Genomic DNA, 20,460 nt, shown 5'->3' with positions numbered 1-20,460 from the left:
TAATCAGAATACTTTCAAATTAATATGAAAAGAAGGTCAGGTTGTTGATATGGTTTTAAGATGCTCTAAATCAAACCATTAATATAACTTCATTTTTGTATTAAATTGTGAAATTAATGATCCAATTAATTGACTGAGATTTTGCAAAAGCCGTAACAGAACTAAGTGACAATAAAAGTTGGCATTCCCTTGCACTATGGATTTACCAAGTGACTGAGCATAGATGCCTTGGCTAGCAGGGCAAATTAGCTAAAACAACAAGACTGTATAATGTCCTCACAATCTTTGGGACTTGCTACAAGGACAATGTGATTAGGAGTACTTGTTAGGGAAATAAAATGAAATAAACAAAGGAATTTCTGAGTTGCAGTGGAATCTCACTGGCCTAGAAGGTGATCAAAATTCAGAACACTTAATACATGCCACATCTATAAATTATAATGAACCGAGATAGTATTCAGTGAATTATGCAGTTTTATCGTTCCTCTGCAGCACAGAAATGTGTATTTATGGCTGTATTTTGAACAAATACAACCCTCTTGGGACTTAGAAATAAGAACAATGAACTTTCACAACTACTGTGTTCCCCTGGAAATAATTTTAAGGGCACTTTATAAGACATGGAATATTTTTATTCCAACATTTTACAGCTAAGATTTTATTCATAAGAACAGCTGACTCCCATATAAAACTTGACTGCAGTAAAACAAGCTTATGTCACCTCCACAACACCACAGTTTAATGTTAGACTGGCTGAAATAACGAAATATCCTCCATTTATTTAACCACCTGAAAATTATCGCCAATGTTTGCATATCAACTAAACTTTACCAAGGACACAACTACACTGTCAATGCAGTTGGACACTACTTTATTTATCATGACTCAATGCTATAGAATTATAGGAGTTGTAGTTTGGTGAGGCACCAGTACTTTTAGACAGAGAAGACTAAAGCCATGTAAAACTATTTATTTTTATTATTTATTTCGAGTATTTCTACTCCGCCCTTCTCAACCTCCGAAGGGGACACAGGGCGGCTTACAAAAGGCACAATTCGATGCCAGCAATATACATAGTAAGATAAAATATATAGCACCAACAATTATAAAACAATTAAAACAATCCAGCTTTACAGTAGAACTAATAAAAACCAATCTAGTGATTAATGTTCGCCAAGCTCAAAATCTGTAGGTTCATTCTACATTGTCATAATCCTATCCAGTTCTAGTCGTCATTGTCCTTTGTCTGTCTGCCAGGTTACCCAAAGGCCTGGTCCCATATCCATGTTTTTAGTTTCCTTCTCAAAGAGAGGAGGGATGTTGATGACCTAATTTCCCCGGGAAGCGAATTCCACAGGCGAGGGGCCACCACCGAGAAGGCCCTGCTCCTCGTCCCCATCAACCTCACTTGTGATAGAGGTGAGGCCGAGAGCAGGGCCTCCCCAGAAGATCTTATACTCCAAGGTGGGACGTAGAAGGAGATACGTTCGGATAGGTACGCTGGGCCGGAGCCGTATAGGGTTTTGTAGGTCAAAACCAGCACTTTGAATTGTGCTCGGAACTGGATCGGCAGCCAGTGGAGCTGACATAACAGAGGTGTGTTATGTTCTCTGTATGACGTTCTGGTGAGTAATCTGGCCGTCGCCCGTTGGACTAATTGACGTTTCCGAACAGTCTTCAAAGGCAACCCCACGTAGAGTGTGGTGCAGTAATCTATTTGGGATGTAACAAGAGCATGTAAAACTGCAACTCCTATGATTTCCTAGCATTGAAACATGATAATTAAAGTGTATTAACTCTGCAGTATAGATACACCTCAAGTAATTAATTAAGCTCTCCTGATCCAACTCCTCCTAAATCTGACAGAAACATTCAGCTGTGTTCTGACTGAAAGCAGCTTATGCCTAGTAAAGTAGGTTTTGGAAAGGAATAGTGTCACAATGGTGACTAAGTGTCAATTATAAATATGGAACTGTTATGGATGAATAAATCTAGATAACCGGAGCACGAATGACTAACATTTTCATCAGATTTGAAAGCCTGGGTCATTTAGTTAATTAGAATATTTGAGTAAAAACATGTTTACATTGGCTAAACAAACCAGACTCAATTTGCAACTGCTGTCCACATGACTGTCTCCATAGCTTCCAGGACCTTCCTAGTGCTTTTGTAGTGTGGACAGCTGAATTGGGCCGGATCCAACCTAACTCAGTGTCCACATGCCCAACAAACCTACTATTGTGTCATCAACTCAAAGAAACTGCCTTGCAGAGGCTGGGTATTATGACCTCACCAGAAGCAGTGTCACCAGAAACCAAGTGACTGCTTTTGGCTAGTGAGAGTGATAGAAGTAGTCGCTTCAGATAAAGACCAACTGACATTACCCATGCAGTTCTCGCAGAATGCCCCAACAAAGAAAATAAGAGAGGATGGTGAATACTATCCCTTGTTCCCAGGCAGCTGGAGCCCAGGAGACATAAAAAGGCTGTGTAAACAATTGTGGTGTTGGAGGAAAGTTCTGAGAGTGCCTTGGACTGCGAGAAGATCCAACTAGTCCATCCTCCAGGAAATAAAGCCTGACTGCTCATTGGAGGGAAGGATACTAGAGACAAAGTTGAAGTACTTTGGCCACATCATGAGGAGGCAGCAAAGCCTAGAGAAGACAATGATGCTGGGGAAAGTGGAAGGCAAAAGGAAGAGGGGCCGGCCAAGGGCAAGAGGGATGGATGGCATCCTTGAAGTGACTGGACTGACCTTGAAGGATCTGGGGGTGGTGACGGCTGACAGGGAGCTCTGGCGTGGGCTGGTCCATGAGGTCACGAAGAGTCGGAGACGACTGAACGAATGAACAACAACAACAACAAACAATTGTGGCAAGTTCCATCTTGGAATTGGACCAACTGTTTACAAAGTTGTAATTTGCCTTGGAATCTTGGGTAGAATTTAGAGTAACCCATGACTTTGGCTAATGTGGTTCAAGGGCACATTAAGCTGCTTTGTCCTGCATTGACCAGGATTAGCTCCACGCATTGTTTAGCTGCCATGAAGCTGATTTTCTGTCCCTTTGCTCTAAGTGATCAGTGGAGATACTAGAACTATGAGATTGATGAAAATAATCCAAAACTCATTACAAAAACCGGTATTTTGTTTCTAAAATGTTTCTAAAGTAAAGTTAGTGAAAATTCTGTTACTATAACGAGAGTTAACAAAATGTTGTTACTAGGGCTGGGTAACAACGGAAAAATTTGTTTCTAAACTCAATTCGTTTTTAGGGGTTTTTTGCATTTTGTTTTTTAAAAGAATTCCGAAATTTTTCTTTAAAAAATTTCAAGATATACAAAATTTCGTAAATTTCGAATCGATTACGAAACAATTACGAATCGATTCGTTAATGGCGGACGCAATTGCGCAATATGCTAAAAACCCCTCCAAATGGGACAGGGGGAACTTCTGAAGCATCCCCTCTCCCTCTGTTGTCGACTGTTGGTGTGATGATTTATTTTTTATCACTGATAAAACAAACAGCAACCCTAAAACTTGCACCAGACATACGGAAATAATTTCGTAATAATTCTGAAACAATTCTGAAACAATTTCGAAACAATTTCAAAACAATTATGAAACAATTTCGAAACAATTACGAAACAAATTGAAAAAATTGTTTCAATTTTTAATTACTCCTGCATGGCTCAATATCGGATCGTAAGCTAATTTAAATACGAATTAATAACGAATTACGAAATTAACAAATGAAACCGCCCAGCCCTAGTTGTTACTGTGCTGGTATGGCTATACCAGGAGCTCCAAACTCCCTTTTGTTCTTTGAGCATTTGCATGTGCTTTTTCTGGCCATGCATTTTGCAGTTGGATGGTTCCTGCTAGGCTGCAATCATGGGGCTAGCCACCTGTCTATCATCGTTAAGTTTTAGTTCCGCCCTTTTTTCCAGGTTCAGGAGGAAAAGGGAACCATTTTAGTTCAGTCTTACAGTTGGAAGCTCAGCTACAGGATGTGAAAGTTTTCTACCTGTAGAGAAGCTTTGTTTCTTACAAAGTCTGGGGGAAAACAGTCCCAAAAGCTCTGGCTGGGGAATTTACAGCCTCACAGCTTTAAGACAGTTTCTAAAGAACGGCTTTTAAGAGAAACAGCTTTACAGCACAACCCTTGTTGGGGTTGGAGAAACAGACCTACAACTTTTGTGGGAAAAATCCTAAGGACTCCAGCTGGAAATTCTTCAGAGCCTTGGCTGGTAGGTCTACCCGGGTACCCAAGAAGCAATTTGGGGCCAGGAGTAGGGCCCACACCAGCAAAGCCTAGAAAGCAGATTGCCCAGGGAAGGGTCAAAAAGGGTTTTCCTTGTAAAGGAAAGAAATAGTTCTCCAAACAAGTTGCCTGTCCATTGTAGACAAGTTAAGAAGCATTTATTTGATTTGTTGAAGATCTAAGATTGTTTGTTGAAGACTTAAGCAATAATAAAGAACTGTTAAACCTTTAAGCTTCTAAAGACTTTGTATAGGAAAACCCATAGGGCCTCTGATCCGAGGCACCCCGGCTTCCCGCTGGGCACAAAGAGCACGTCCTGTTCAAAAGCCAATTGCTATAGGCCCAGTGCGCGACAGCACAGTTACTTTTTATCATAGTAATTGTGCAAGTGGAAAAAATTCAGGGGCTCCTTTTTTCCCAGCCCAGCACAGAGATATACTTACTAGAAGTATCAGTCTGTCCTCCTCTGAAGATTCAACAATTTATTGGAACTTTGGCTGGCTGCTGCTACAGAGGGACAAATTTCTCCCCTATCCTGATGGGGCTTTCTGATGCTGAGCGGATTTCTGGGAATTGTATCTTAGGGCAATTGTTGTTGTTATGCATTCATTGTCATTTCCAACTCTTTGTGACCTCATGGACTAGCCCACTCCAGAGCTCCCTGTTGGCCGTTACCTCCCCCAGCTCCTTCAGTCAAGCCAGTCACTTCAAGGATGCCATCCATCCATCTTGCCCGTGGTCGGCCCCTCTTCCTTTTTCCTTCCATTTCCCCCAGCATCATTGTCTTCTCTAAGCATTCCTGTCTCCTCATGATGTGGCCAAAGTACTTCAACTTTGCCTCTACTATCCTTCCCTCCAATGAGCAGTCGGGCTTTATTTCCTGAAGTATGGACTGGTTGGATCTTCTTGCAGCCCAAGGCACTCTCAGAACTTTCCTCCAGCACCACAGTTCAAAAGCATCTATCTTCCTTCGCTCAGCCTTCCCTATGGTCCAGCTCTCACATCCGTAGGTGACTATGGGGAATACAATTGCTTTAACTATGCGGATCTTCTTTGCCAGTGTGATGTCTCTACTCTTAACTATTTTATCGAGATTGGTCATTGCTCTCCTTCCAAGAAGTAAGCATCTCCTGATTTCCTGACTGCAGTCTGCATTTGCAGTAATCTTTGCACCTAGAAATACAAAGTTTGTCACAGCCTCCATGTTTTCTCCCTCTATTTCCCAGTTGTCAATCATTCTTGTTGCCATAATCTTGGTTATTTTTTTAAATGTTTAAGTGCAACTCAGCTTTTGCACTTTCTTCTTTCACCTTGATTAGAAGGCTTCTCAGCTCCTCCTCACTTTCAGCCATCAAAGTGGTGTCATCTGCATACCTAAAGTTGTTAATGTTTCTTCCAGCAATTTTCACCCCAGCCTTACATTCGTCAAGTCCTGCACATTGCATGATGTGTTCTGCATACAAGTTGAATAGGTTGGGTGAGAGTATGCAACCCTGGGTGAGAGTATACAACTTTGAGTCGCCTAAGGGCTGAGAAAAGCGGTATATAAATGAAGTAAATAAATAAATAAATAAATAAATATACAATCTTAGGGCAGAGCCTTTTGTATTCTCTAGCATAGGACTCCTTGTTTTCCCAAACTACATGATCCAGAGTCCTGTGCTTTTTTAGTCTCTTTACCAACGAACTCTGATTTCTCCTTGCTGCTTCCCCCGCTTAATGGCGAGAGGCAATTCATTTAAGGAAGATAGGCAGCCTTTTTGACTTTGCTTTGTTTCGCTTTGCTGAAAATGAAACTAACTTTAGGAGGTTTCCAAGATTGACAAAAGTCAAACAAAAAAGTATTGGGTAAGTTTTGATTCTTAAGTTTTTGGCACGGGTCACACTCTTGCATTGGATATTGAGTTGTAAGTACTAATTTAACAATTTGATATGACTTACGACGACTAATGAAAAATTGCATACCCCTAGTAGATACCCCCTTATATTTCAAAGGCTAGTCTTAGCAGATTTATATTTGTGATAGATGCAGAGAAGACTACCACAAGTGACTATCCTTAAAGCTGTCGGTTCCACGATGCACTTGTTGAACAATATCAAAAGCACCCGAACCAACATGGACATCTGATTGTATCTATGCTTACAACAGTCAGAAATGCAGGAAATGTGTACTGGATTCCTTAAAGAACAATATTTCATAGTTTATAGTTTTGTACTATGTTGTTGTAAACAGGACAAGTGCAGACGGAAAAGAAAAAAGGCCATGAAGGAGCTTCAAAGTGCTTAGTCTCGAGGGAGGGATCTTCCATCCAATTCAAAAGGAGAATTCATCTACCCATTTTTGTGCAGCTCCACAATCCCAACTTAAGTGGGCAAGAGGGCTTGGCCCCAGGGACACGAAACAGCTGCAGTCTCCACCACGGGGTTTGCCCAGACCACTTCCACACCACTCTCTGCTTTGACGTAGCAGCCAGGAGGTGGAGTGCTCATGGGCAGGCTGTTCTGGGTGGCGTCTGCCACCAGATCGGGCCATGGTAATGGATATGAGTGTGGACCCACCTACTCAGCGTCCTGGTTCTCTTCCAGAATCAGGTGCAAGAGGCGGATGTATTCGGAGGCTGCTTTCGGCATGTCCACCTTGCTGGGCTTCCGGTCCTTTGGGATGAGCGGCACAATGGACTTGAGCTTGGAGAACCCACTGTTCAGATTCCGTATCCGCTCCCTCTCCTTGGCGTTGGTGGCCCGCCGGCGGCCCAGGACTTGCCCCCAGTTCTCAGTAGGGAAGTAGTGCCCAGAGGGCTTCCTCCTCATGCGTGTGATGGGGGCCATGACGGGCAGCGGGCCAAAGTGCTCGCTCAGGACTGTGCCCAGCACCTCTGCTGGGGGGGTCGATAGCAGTGGGAGGGGGCCCGGCCGCACATCCGCACACACACCCTGCATCCGAGGGAGGACGACCTGGGACAGCTAAGCAGCAATGCGGAAAGGAAGAGTGTCCCCAAGGGCCACCAACGATGGTTTGGCTTGGAGATCTTGTACTATGTTATCTGAGGCAGGTAGTCAAGCAAGGCTGGCATATTTTCTTTGACAGTGCAGGCATTGCAGGAAAACCAGATTTACACTGGGTTTCTAGGAAGAAGTCCTTGTGTTTGAGGATATCAGTGAAGAAAAAAATTCAGAAACAATGGATGGAAGAAATACTGGTATTGGAGGTTCCTTCTTCCTTCTGACAAAATTCTCTGCATGATGGATTTCCTTAAAGGATGCTTCTTGAGATGCCTTCAGAAAATGACCTCCCCCAGTTTTAGAATGATAAATACCTCTGGAGTCTCCTTTGTGCCAACAGTGCTAGAGTTTATGTCCATAAGGTTGCAGACCGAATACAGGAGAAACTATCTCCATGGCTACAATACAGCTCTTCTTAAAGCTTCCCAATTCTTTAGCCACAAAATGTTGAAAATAAAGAAAACCTGTAGATATGTTTTATAATGTATCCCTCTTGGTGAAGTAAGAAAATACCTGGTTAAATTATTTAAATTGTATAGATTCCTATATTAATTATAACTAAATCGTCCAATTGCTTACGAATGCCATTCTAATTCATTGTTTTGTTTTGCTTTTACTTTGCCACGGCAATTTAGGGGTTTGTCAATTAACTGCCTTTTTATTTATATTTCATCCTCGAAAACACTGTATAAAGAATGTATTATAAAGAGAATTGATGTTTTCTTTTGTGGCCCATAGTATTTTACTTTTATGCAGTAAGCACGGAAGGAAACACAAGGCATAATGGCTGCAGAGGACTGAGCAGAGGGAACAAAGGAGAATGAAGAAATCAATTGCATTTCAAGGCTTCAAATGAAGGCCTTGTAGTGTTGGTTTTTTTTTTTTGTTAAAGAAAACACCCAAGGTCTTAAGTCACTTAAAATGACAAAATACTTACCTAGAGATTTATAAAAAGCACGTTTCAGATGTTCTTCTGCAGAACTCACATTACAAATTATGTATATATTGTCGAAGGCTTTCATGGCCATAATCACTGGGTTGTTGTAGATTTTCCGGGTGATGTTCTAGAAGCATTCTCTCCTGACATCTCACCTGCATCTATGGCAGGCATCCTCAGAGGTTGTGAGACCTCATAACCTCTGAGGATGCCTGCCATAGATGCAGATGAACTGTCAGGAAATAATGTTTCCAGAACATGGCTATATAGCCCAAAAAACCTACAATAACGCTCAAATAACATAGTTATTTTTGGGATGGTGTTCTGGAACGGCTGTTCCAGGGGCTCCAATTTTGTGCTTTGCACTGAGTGTTTGTTCATAGTCCTAAGTTGCAGGGACTTTGCAGATAGGTGGCTTTCTTTGGCTGCATTCATAGGGCAAGCCATTTGTCAATAATAGTTAGGATCCCTGGTCCCGCCCCTCTCTGGGTTTTTTGGAGGGAAGGGGCCATTTTTCAGTTAGTCTCAGCAAGGGAAGTCACTGCAGAGGATGTATACAGACGTCCTCCTGTACAAAGGCTTCGTCCCTTAAGACTTCCCGGGGGAGAACAGTCTGGTCACGGTAGTCCACGCTCTGGTTACATCCCGGATTGATTACTGCAACGCGCTCTACGTGGGGTTGCCCTTGAAGACTGCCCGGAAGCTTCAGATGGTCCAGCGCTCGGCAGCCAGGTTGCTAACAGGAGCGGCACTCAGGGAGCATACCACTCCTCTGTTGAGCCAGTTCCACTGGCTGCCAATTTGCTACCGAGCACAATTCAAGGTGCTGGCTTTAGCCTATAAAGCCCTAAACGGTTCTGGCCCCACTTACCTCTCCGAACGCATCTCCACCTATGAACCGACTAGGACATTAAGATCGTCTGGGGAGGCCCTGCTCTCGGTCCCGCCTGCGTCACAGGCGCGCTTGGCGGGGACGAGAGACAGGGCCTTCTCAGTGGTGGCCCCTCGGCTATGGAATGCCTTGCCGGCAGACATCAGATAGGCACCTTCGTTGCTGGCGTTTCGGAAAAAGGTTAAGACCTGGCTTTAGGAACAGGCGTTTGGTTGAACAGTGCAATCAATCAAGGAAGACGGTAAATGGAACATAGGAATGGCACAAGGATTATGAGATCGGATCTGATTTCACTGAGGCATTATGTTGTGTGTGTTGACTGTCCTGTTCTGTTTCGTTAACTGTTGTGGGTTGATGTTATTGATCCTGTTTGTCGCACTTGTTGCGTTTTAATTGCACTAACACTGTTAATAATTTGTACCATGTAAACCGCATAGAGTCGCCTGTCTGGCTGAAATATGCGGTATAAAAATAAAGCAAATAAATAAATAAATAAATAAAGAGCCTCTAAAGATTCCCAAAGGTTCCAGGGAAACAGCCTTACAGCCCTGAGGAATTCCGGAGGGAATAACAGCTCTAATCGTCAAGATCTCCAGCTAAGTGACTACAGGCCTGCTGGTACGTCTGCTCGGTTCTGAGATGCAGTTCAGCCGGTAGTGGATTCAATTCAGTCAGGTTTAGGTTTACAGTAGCCTGGGAGGAGCTAGAAAGGGGAATTTTCCTTAGAACAAAGTAATTGAAGATAGTGCCTGTTCCCTGTGGACAAGTTTGAGAGAACTGGTTTTTTTTTTTACCAAGAAAGCTTTACAATTCCTGTTTGTTCATCAATAAAGGACTGTTCTATTTAAGCTCAAGCCTCCTAAAGACTGTTTAATGAGGAAAATTTTCCTAAAGGCTCCTTTTCAGGGGCCCTGGCTTCCCGCTGGATTCAAGCCACACATCCTCTCTTAAAAGCACTTCATTTCAGGTCCAGCGGCGACAGAACAGATGGGAATTGTGAACACATGTGTATAGTCCCTGCAGTCTGTTCAAGCTCATCCTCCTTCTCATTTTATTTATGCACCACTTTTTCCTAGGATTGGGACACTAAGCAGCTACAGTTAGATGTGTTCAACTGACAGCCACTCTCCCACCCTATTTCAATATATCTATATAGATAACATGTGTTTTTTAGAAGCAAATAGTGAATGCAGAGATAGCAAATGCTGGTGGGAAAAGAAACCCAAATTCCATATTAGGGCACACTCGTTATATTGTTGTTGCTGTTATTTGCCATCAAGTCATCTTTATGTATGGCAACTGAATGAATCAGAGTTTCCCAAGTCACTCTGTTATAAACTTGCTCAGGTCTTGCAAACTCAGAGTTTTGGTTTTTTTGATTGAATCCATCCATTCAAGATATTGTCTTTCTCTTTTCCTGTTATAAGGCCAAACCAAGATTGGTCTAAAAATTGCTATTGCTTGTCTTCCTTTTCTTTTTCTAAGATAATTTTTTTTGTCTCAAAATACTCATTTTAAGTGCATTCTGATATGTTGTAAGACACACCCAGAACTCTTAAAGGCATGCAAAGGTCACGGATAATCACTGTTCTACAAATTTTCAGTTTTTCTCAGTTACGGAAAAGAAACGTGCCGTTTCTTAATAAATTTAACATGCTGAATTCAAATATAATAATTAAATGTTTTAATTGGCTCTGGTTTTTATGCAACAGCTATTTCAATTTTCTCCACAATAGGTAATTTGTTAATATTATGATAATGTGCCTAACCTTACTGCATGTATATAAACCGTGAATATTTACTAAATTTTAGTCAAATTATATTGCCAATAGTTTATACATGAGAAATATTTATTTAATTAGTCTATTGTTTATGTTTGTGCAGCAAGAAACTATATTAGTAGGCCTAATGCAGTTGAAAAGTCTGAAAGTCTAAATGTCGCTTTAATCGTGACTTTAGTTTTTATCCTGTTTGCTTCTCTTGACTTTTCTTTTGTATTCAAGGAAAGGATTGTCTCTTACAATGCTCCAGCAGTAGTCTGACAGCATTGACGGAGTCCATTTACCTTGATATCTTTTTTCCATAGTGCTTTATTTACACACGTGCGAGGCATAACTACAGTAAAAAGAACAATGTAAAACGATGTTTAACGATACTGTCTCAATGTTCAACTGACTGACCCTCACTGTTCAAAAGTCTGGCCTTATATAGGGCTTTCTGGCTTTTGCACACGGCACTAATACTGCATCATCAAACTTTCTAGAGTATTCTAGAATCTTCCATAGTGTAAGTCGCAACATGCATTTTTTCAACCATATGTGATCATGTGATTGCTTATATCATAAGAACTAGAATATGAATTTGTGTCCTGGCATCGAATGTTTGCCATATATATGCTGTGCTCTGCCCTGAGTCTCGTTCGGGGTGAGAAGGGCGGAATATAAATGTTTTAAATAAATAAATAAATAGTTGTCCCAGTACTGCATTCCATAGAAACTTGTCATGGCACTAATAGTGGAATCATAATGCCGTCATTGCGTTGTATGAAAGGGCCCCATGTCAGCATGAATAAGGAATGAAGAGGAAAGAGATTGTGAATTCTAATTATCACAGTAGAGGAAGTTAAGTGTTCTGCATTTCCTCAAAGCCATTTAACTTTGAATTTTATGCAGGATGGCACATTAGGCAGAAGGTGTCTCAGAGCAGAAGTTCAAATATTCAATAAAACATCACCAAATGTTAACATACTTAATTCCCCTTCACACATCCTTTTCTTGTTTATCTGATGAGTATCGATGAATATACGCTTGCCATTGTAAAACAGGGCTACAATGCAGAATGGTGTTCTTTTACTCTTGCTTTCATTGATTCAGTTCAGGGTGTGTGATTTCTGCCTACAGATATCTGGTGCTAGTAGGCCAGTCTCTGTTGCTTATTTGCTTTCAACATACATTTCAAATATATAGTCCAGTAATTATTCTCCCCCTTCACCCTGAATGCAGAAACTATCTATCTATCTATCTATCTATCTATCTATCTATCTATCTATCTATCTAAAAATGCTCTGTGCATAATGAGTACCTTAAAAACAAAAGAACCAGTGAACGAAATCACACCAAATTTGGCAAAAAAAAGTCTCACAACACAAGGAATGACCATCACTCAAAAAAAATTATGATTTTATCATTTGGGAGGTGTAGTTGCTGGGATTTATAGTTCACCTACAATCAAAGAGCCTTCTGAACTCCACCAATGATGGAATTGAACCAAACGTGACATACAGGACTCATGGCCAACAGAAAACACTAGAGGGTTTGGTGGACATTGACCTTGAGTTAGGGAGTTGTAGTTCACCCACCTCCAGAGAGCACTGTGGACTCAAACAATGATGGATCTGGACCAAACTTGGCACAAATATTCCATATGCCCAAATATGAACACAGATGGAGTCTGGGGGAAATAGACCTTGACATTTGGGAGTTGTAGTTACTGGGATTTATAGTTCACCTACAATTTATTTATTTATTTATTTATTTACATTATTTCTATCCTGCCCATTTCAGCCCAAAGGCGACTCAGGGCGGTAGACACAGTCGGCACAATTCGATGCCGAAACAAAATACATACATTGATAAAGCAAAAACATTCATAAACAACAGTGCATAATAACAATTTAAAAAGAAACTATATCCTCTGTTCAAATCTTGATCCATTTACATTGTCTTGGCCGTTCCTGGGTCAATTTCCAACTCTAGTTTGTCTGTTTACTCCAGGGTTCCGAATGCTTGCTCGAAGAGCCAAGTTTTTACTCTTTTTCGGAAAGTCAGGAGGGAGGGGGCTGATCTAATATCCCTGGGGAGGGAGTTCCGCAGCTGGGGAGCCACCACAGAGGAGGCCCTGTCTCTCGTCCCTGCCAGACGTGCCTGTGAAGCAGGCGGGATCGAGAGCAGGGACTCCCCAGACAATCTTAGGTTCCTGGGGGGTTCATAGGGAGAGATGCGTTCAGATAGATAGACTGGGCCAGAACCGTTTAGGGCTTTATAGTCTAAAGCCAGCACTTTGAATTGAGCCCAGTAGCAGACTGACAGCCAGTGGAGCTGATTCAACAGGGGAGTTGTATGCTCCCTGAGCCCCGCTCCTGTTAGCAGCCTGGCTGGTGCACGCTGGACCATTTGAAGCTTCCGGGCCGTCTTCAAAGGCAACCCCAAGTAGAGTGCGTTGCAGTAGTCTATACGGGATGTAACCAGAGCATGGACCGCCATAGCCAAGTCAGACTACTGAATCCCACGAACGAGAGAATCGGGGAAAACTTCCCACACAGAACCCCCAAGACCAACAGAAAACCATCCATTCCAACTCCCTTCACCAGGGTAAGAAAACGTAATCAAAGCCCTCCTGACAAAGAGCTATCCAGCCATATATATATAGATAGTAGGACTGAGTAACCACAGAAAAATTTGTTTGTAAACTCGATTCGTTTTTGAGGGGTCCATCACATTTCGTTTCTTTAAAGAATTCTGAAATTTTCCTTTTAAAAATTTCAAAATAAACGAAATTTCGTAAATTTTGAATTGATTCGTTAATGGCGGACGCGATTGCGCAATATGCTAAAAAAAACCTCCAAATATGCTAAAAATATGCTGAAAAAACCTCCAAATGGGACAGGGAGAACTTCTAAAGCTTCCCTCTCCCTCTGTTGTTGACTGCTGGTGTGATAAAACAAACAACAACTATAAAACTTGCACCAGGCGTGCGAAAATAATTACGAAACAATTTCGAAACAATTTCGAAACAATTACAAAATAAGTTGAAAAATTGTTTCGAATCTATTTAACTCCTCACACTATTCCAAAATGGCTCAATATCGGATCATAAGCTAATTTAAATACGAATTAATAACGAATTACGAAATTAACGAACGAAACCGCCCAGCCCTAATAGATAGATATTAGGCCTGGGTAACAACGGAAAAATTTGTTTCTAAAATCGATTTGCATTTGGGGGGGGGTTTTGTTTCGATATTTAAAATAATTACAAAATTTTCCTTTTAAAAAGTTCGATATTTACGAAATTTCATAAATGGTAAAAAAATTAACGAATCGATTTCCGAAACAATAACGAATCGATTCGTTAATGGCGGACACGACCGCGAAATACGCTAAAAAACCTCCAAAACCTTCTGAAGCTTCCCTCTCCCTCTGTTGTTGACTGTTGGTGTGATATTATAATTTTTTTTCACTAATTAAACCATAAAACTGGCCCAGACATGCGGAAATAATAACGAAACGACCTCAAAACAATAACGAAACGAATACAATATCGAAATACGAAGCATTTACAAAACGTTTTTGAAAATTCGTTTTTTTTAATAATTGCTCCAGAATGGTTCGTTATCGTTTTGTAATTGAAAAAATTAACGAATTATTAACGAATTACGAATTAACGAAACGAAACCGCCCAGCCCTAATAGATATATATGATTCACACCCAGGGAGATATAGTATCATAGATCTGAAAGGGACCCCTAAAGAAGAACAATTATGTGTTGCATGTTCCAGAGTAGTAATGAGAACACTGACAAAGAAACAGCAAGAAATACTGTTTACCCACAAGCATAAAGAAATTACATATACCAGAAACCAACACTTTCTCATTACTTTATTTTTCACCTGACTGGGCCAAAGCAACGCGTGGCAGGGGACAGCTAGTTTTCCTTACAAAACGAGAAAGAACATGATAATAAAGGGAAAGAGACACCTTCCAAAAAAAGCTATCTTCCTCCTTTAGTTCTGTGACTAAAATGGAGTGCGTAATTGGTGTAGTAGGAGGACTGTCATGTCCTGGATAATGCACTTTTTATCCATTTGGAAGCTGTGCATGCTAAATATAATGCCTGCAATGTATGATCTTTAGTGCATGCACTTTATTCAGAGGTCCACAGTCTGCTTTGAACTATGCAAATAATTATGACAGTTATGCTGTTACATGATGCTAACAAATTTGGCCCCTGAAGTGGAAAAAGAACGGAAAGAACAGGTTTAAGATTTTATGACTCAACAGGTATTTATGGTTTTTATCTGATTAGTTTCAGTAATAAGTAGTCCTGAAACTGATATTTTCACCTCTCACCCATTGCTGAAACAAGTGAATTACCAAGAAGCATGCATAATTAGACAGTCTGTAGATGTGTTCAGGAGCCAGAGGTTACTCATGCTTTGCTGGCTTCCAGATCATTACTAAAAGTCAGAGAGAGATGTCATTAGAATGAACAATTTGATTCTTTCCCTAAGTAATGAGGGACTTGGTTCAAATCCAATTTAAGACAGTTAAGGGCTGAGCTCCTAGGATGTGAATCAAGAAGAATCAAAACAAACCTAGAAAAATGGTTGTGGTTTCATTGAATTTCTGATATTCCCACACACACACACACACACACACTGTTATAAATTTATTTATTTATTTATTTATTTCGAGGTTTTATATACCGACCCTCTCACCTTCAAAGAGGGATTCGGACCGGTTCACAACATGTGTTAACATACAAAAAATATACAATAACAACTTAATGCCACTTCATTACACGATTAAAATATCAGCACCATACACATTAAAATATTATCATCCCAGTTAAAAGAGCCAAGTCGTCCGACACCATCACAATCCCATTCATCCTCCTCCTTTCATGTGGGCAAAGAATTAAATCAGTTGTCAAATGCCGCGTTCCACAACCAGGTCTTTGTTAGTTTCCTGAACGTCATGAGGGAGGGGGCAGTTCTGATCTCTAATGGCAGGGAGTTCCAAAGTCGAGGGGCCACCATCGAGAAGGCCCTGTCCCTCGTCCCCACCAGCCATGCTTGTGCAGGCAGAGGGACCTAGAGCAGGGCCCCTCCAGATGATCTTAGTGGTCTTGATGGTTCGTAGGGGAGAATACGTTCGGAGAGGTAAACCGGGCCGGAGTCGTTTAGGGCTTTATAGGTTAACACCAGCACTTTGAATTGTGCTCGGAAGCTAATCGGCAGCCAGTGGAGTTCGAGTAACAGTGGAGTGGTGTGCTCCCTGTACCCCGCACCTGTTAGTAATCTGGCTGCCATGCGTTGTATTTGCTGCAGCTTCCGGGCAGTCTCCAGGGGCAACCCCACGTAGAGAGCGTTGCAGTGATCTAAGCGGGATGTAACCAAAGCGTGTACTACCGTGGCCAAGTCAGCCCTCCCAAGGTACGGACGCAGCTGGCGCACAAGTTTTAATTGTGCGAATGCTCCCCTGACCACCACTGAAACCTGGGGTTCCAGGCTCAGCGATGAATCCAGGAGAACTCCCAGACTGCATACCTGTGCTTTTAGGGGGAGTGTGACCCCGTCCAGCACAGGCTGTAACCCCGTACCCTGTTCGGTCTTACGACTGACGAGGGTACCTCTGTCTTGTCTGGATTTAGTTTCAATCTGTTGTCCCTCATACAGTCTGTGACAGCGGCCAAGCTGACCTGAACAGCCTCCTTAGTGGCAGGTGGAAAAGAGTGATACAGTTGGACATCATCTGCGTACAGATGACATCGCACCCCAAAACTCCGGATGATCAAGGTTTCCCCTTGACATTAAATTTAGTTGAGTCCGACACTTGGGGTGATGCTCATATCAATTTCTAAGCCGAAGAGCCGGCATTGTCTGTAGACGCCTCCTAGTTCATGTGGTCAGCGTGACTGCATGGAATGTATTTATTTACTAGCTGTCCCTCCACACGTTGCTGTGGCTCAGTCTGGTGATCTGGAAAATAAAGTAATGAGAAAGTGTTTGTGTCATCACACCCAGACCCTATAAAAATAAACTAAGATGTGCTTCTCTCTTTGTCTGGCCAGACCACGGGGGTCTTTCTTTAGAAGCTTGAGATTTCCAGCAACTGAAGCTACTACAGGTTTTGAACATCAAAACAGAATATTTATTTCTCAAACTCCTTGCAGACTTGGCACAGCTTGTTAAAATTGCAAACAAAACAGTCAATTGGTGAAACAATAGAGATGATCTTTCTTTCCTTTCCTTTAGTTAATGAGATAACTTTTCCCCAAATGGCAAAAAGGAAAATCCTGGGATCTTTTCACCCTAACCCTGAGCTCCTATGGTTTAGAAAAAAGCAGGTTTTTTCCCCTATCTATAGCTCAAGGTTAGCTTGGGAGATGAAGTAATTTTATTTATTTATTTATTTATTTGGTTTACTTTTACCCCGCCCTTTTCACCCCGAAGGGGACTCAGGGTGGCTTACTCAATTCGAGGCACAATTCAAGGCACAATTCGATGCCCGTAACATACAGCAACAATAAAACAAAATAACGTAAATTAACAATCAGCAGCAATACATTACATCTATACTCACTAAGAACAATAAAACCAATAAAAATTTCAAACAAACCGATATAAACCAATTACTCCTTATTGCTGGTCAATGTTTGCTATCTCTTAGTTCAGAGTTTCCTTCCACATTTATCAGTCCTGCCGGTCTTATTTGTCTGGTTGTCCTTACCTAGTTAGCAGATTGCCTGAAGGTCTGGTCCCACAACCACATCTTTACCTTCCTCCTGAAGGACAGGAGTGATGTCGACGCCCTGATCTCCACTGGGAGCGGGTTCCACAGGTGAGGGGCCACCACTGAGAAGGCGCTGCTCCTCGTCCCCACCAGCCTCGCTTGGGAAAGCGGTGGAGTCGAGAGCAGGACCCCCTCAGATGATCTTAAATTCCATGGTGGGACGTAGAGAGAGATACGTTCGGACAGATACGCTGGACCGGAACCGTACAGGGTTTTGTAGGTCAAAACCAGCACCTTGAATTGGGCTCGGAACTGAACCGGCAGCCAGTGGAGCTGACACAGCAGAGGGGTGGTGTGCTCTCTGTATGTCGTCCCGGTGAGCAGTCTGGCTGCCGCTCGCTGGACCAGTTGAAGTTTCCGAATCATCTTCAAGGGCAACTCCACGTAGAGTGCATTGCAGTAGTCTATTCGGGATGTAACAAGAGCATGGACCACTGTGGACAGATCAGACTTCCCAATGCTCAATATATAACTCAATACCTATTCTCTCTCTCTCTCTCTCTCTATAGTACTCAATAGCTTCTCTATCTAAATCTCAATATGCTTCTATATAGCTCAATACCTCAATAGTTCTTATAATGGTTTTCTCAGAGTACCTGCCTGACCAACAGCACATCTGAAGCTTTCTTCTCTACTGAAAGAGGCAGGGAAGATTCTAAAATAGAGATCTCAACCCAGGAGAAAAGGTGGTCCCTAGACCCAAAGAGATAACTTTCTAAACCAATAGCTGCAAAAGGCCCTGCACTCTTAGACTTGACAGCAGACTGTCTCTGTAGTTCATAGATCCAAATTCCCATCTTAAAACCTGAGGCTCAGAAATGCTTGACAGAAAGGAAACAAACAGAAAAACCAGTGAGATTTCATAAATGAATTATGCAGGAGTGGGCAGCAAGACTGTAAACACCAAGGCACATTCCAAAAAATGCCTAACATCTTTTCTTCTCAGGGTGTGTCTGAAGATAGTGCAACATTTTGTGTATTAACAAAATCACACAGTGATGTATGTTTGATAATAAAAATAGGACATTTCTTAGCGCACACTGCACATTGGCATTCAGTAAGTATGTGATGCTTATGCAAAAGCATAAATAAGGAATCATATGTGAATATGGTTGTATTTCAAGCAGCTGCTGTTAGAAGAGGAAGGACATAAAGAAAAATGTCTGCAATCTTATTTAATGTCCAACTGTCGCTGTTGCTGCTTTCATCTCTCTCTTTTTTTGTTCCTTTCTTTCAGGTTTATATCATTTTTCAGTCTTGGAAGACATTGCCATTGGCGAACCAGTAGGAAGGGTTAAAGCAAATGACCTGGATATTGGCGAGAATGCTAAATCATCCTATGACATTATTGAAGGCGATGGAATGGATATCTTTGAAATCACCTCAGATGCCCAGACACAGGAAGGCATTATTAGATTGAGAAAGGTAAATGGCACCTGAAAGACTTGGTTTGTGGAGTCTGGCACTACATAAAAGAGTCCTAAAGTATTCCTCTGCTGTCAAAGTACAGAAGGCATTGTCTTGATTGGAATCACCCCATATTCTGTTTCAAAAATGTTAGCTGGAATCTGTGAGGTTCCATCACACCCTTCTTTTCCTGTGTATATCTATCCAACTCTTCTTGACACATACCTTAAAAAACAGATATGTATCAGAGAAGAAGTAGAGCATAGGATCAGAGACATTGTTCAAAGCTGAACTAAGGTTGCATTGACGCAGCAAAATAAATGCAGTTTGATACCACATGCCATGTATAACGAAGCAGCAATGTGTAGAGTAGTAGTTAGATTTTAAAATTGGAATTATCAGATGGGAAGATATAGAAAAATAATCCCAACGCTGCTCCTTCAAATTATAACGATGACACCGCCACTAAAAACTAACTAACCAAAGTATAGAGGGAGTATAGTTGCTGAACCAACTGTCTCTTTAAAAATTAGGAACTGGGAACCACTGGAACTGAGAGACTTGAAATAATTCTTTAAAAGATTTCCACTGCCACCATATTAATGATAATCCGGCTGAGGTAATATTGAGAGTTTGATCCGTGAACCCACCATGTGCTGTTAAAAGCTGACTTGAATAAGGCTTTGACCACAAAAGGTATTCACACTGAGGCTGGTATAAGTTGATAAAAATAACACAAACGTTTATTGAACAGGCTTGAATTCTTCAAGTACAAATGCTTAATGGTTTCAGTAAAATACTGGCATAAAAAGCTTGTGGTTGCGTTTGAGTAAAGATCTTTAAAATTTCTGGGTTACAAGTCTTCAGTATAAGGACTTGTAGCTAGGTAGGTAAAGGTTTTCCCCTGACATTAAGTCCAGTCATGTCTGACTCTGGGAGTTGGTGCTCATCTCCATTTCTAAGACGAAGAGCCAACATTGTCCATAAACACCTCCAAGGTCATGTGTCCGGCATGACTCCAAGGAGCACCATTACCTTCCCACCAGAGTGGTATCTATTGATCATGTTTTCGAACTGCTAGGTTGGCTGAAGCTGTAGCTAACAGCGGTAGCTCACACCACTCCCTGGATTCAAACCTGCGACCTTTCGGTCAGTAAGTTCAGCAGCTCGGTGGTTTAACCCACTGTGCCATCGAATACATCACAGCATTTTGGATTGCACAACCATAAAAAAAAACCCCAAAAAACAAACATGTGATCCAGGTGCTTAAAACCATCTCCAGAGGGAAATAGCGTGGCCACCTAAAAAGCAAATTATGGTTCCAATAAACCATATTTAATGCACACGAGGAAAAAGTAATTGTATAGAAGATACTTTGAAGGCTTG

The 20,460-nt window shown here is 41.6% G+C and overlaps 1 protein-coding gene and 1 pseudogene across 1 annotated transcript in view; one reads left to right on the top strand and one right to left on the bottom strand.

Moving 5' to 3' along the window:
* The window catches only part of CDH8 (cadherin 8), a 603,855-nt gene that overhangs the window by 403,498 nt on the left and 179,897 nt on the right, over positions 1–20,460 (top strand). Inside the window, exon 6 of the mRNA XM_060787956.2 lies at positions 18,905–19,092. Coding sequence (XP_060643939.2) covers positions 18,905–19,092 — 188 coding nt within the window. The remainder of the gene's footprint in view (positions 1–18,904; positions 19,093–20,460) is intronic.
* On the bottom strand, positions 4,378–7,201 carry LOC137097576 (factor in the germline alpha pseudogene; annotated as a pseudogene).

This window comes from Anolis sagrei, chromosome 8 (genome assembly GCF_037176765.1).
Source record: "Anolis sagrei isolate rAnoSag1 chromosome 8, rAnoSag1.mat, whole genome shotgun sequence".
Taxonomy (NCBI): Eukaryota; Metazoa; Chordata; class Lepidosauria; order Squamata; family Dactyloidae; genus Anolis; species Anolis sagrei.
This window is presented reverse-complemented; position numbering and strand designations above follow the sequence as displayed.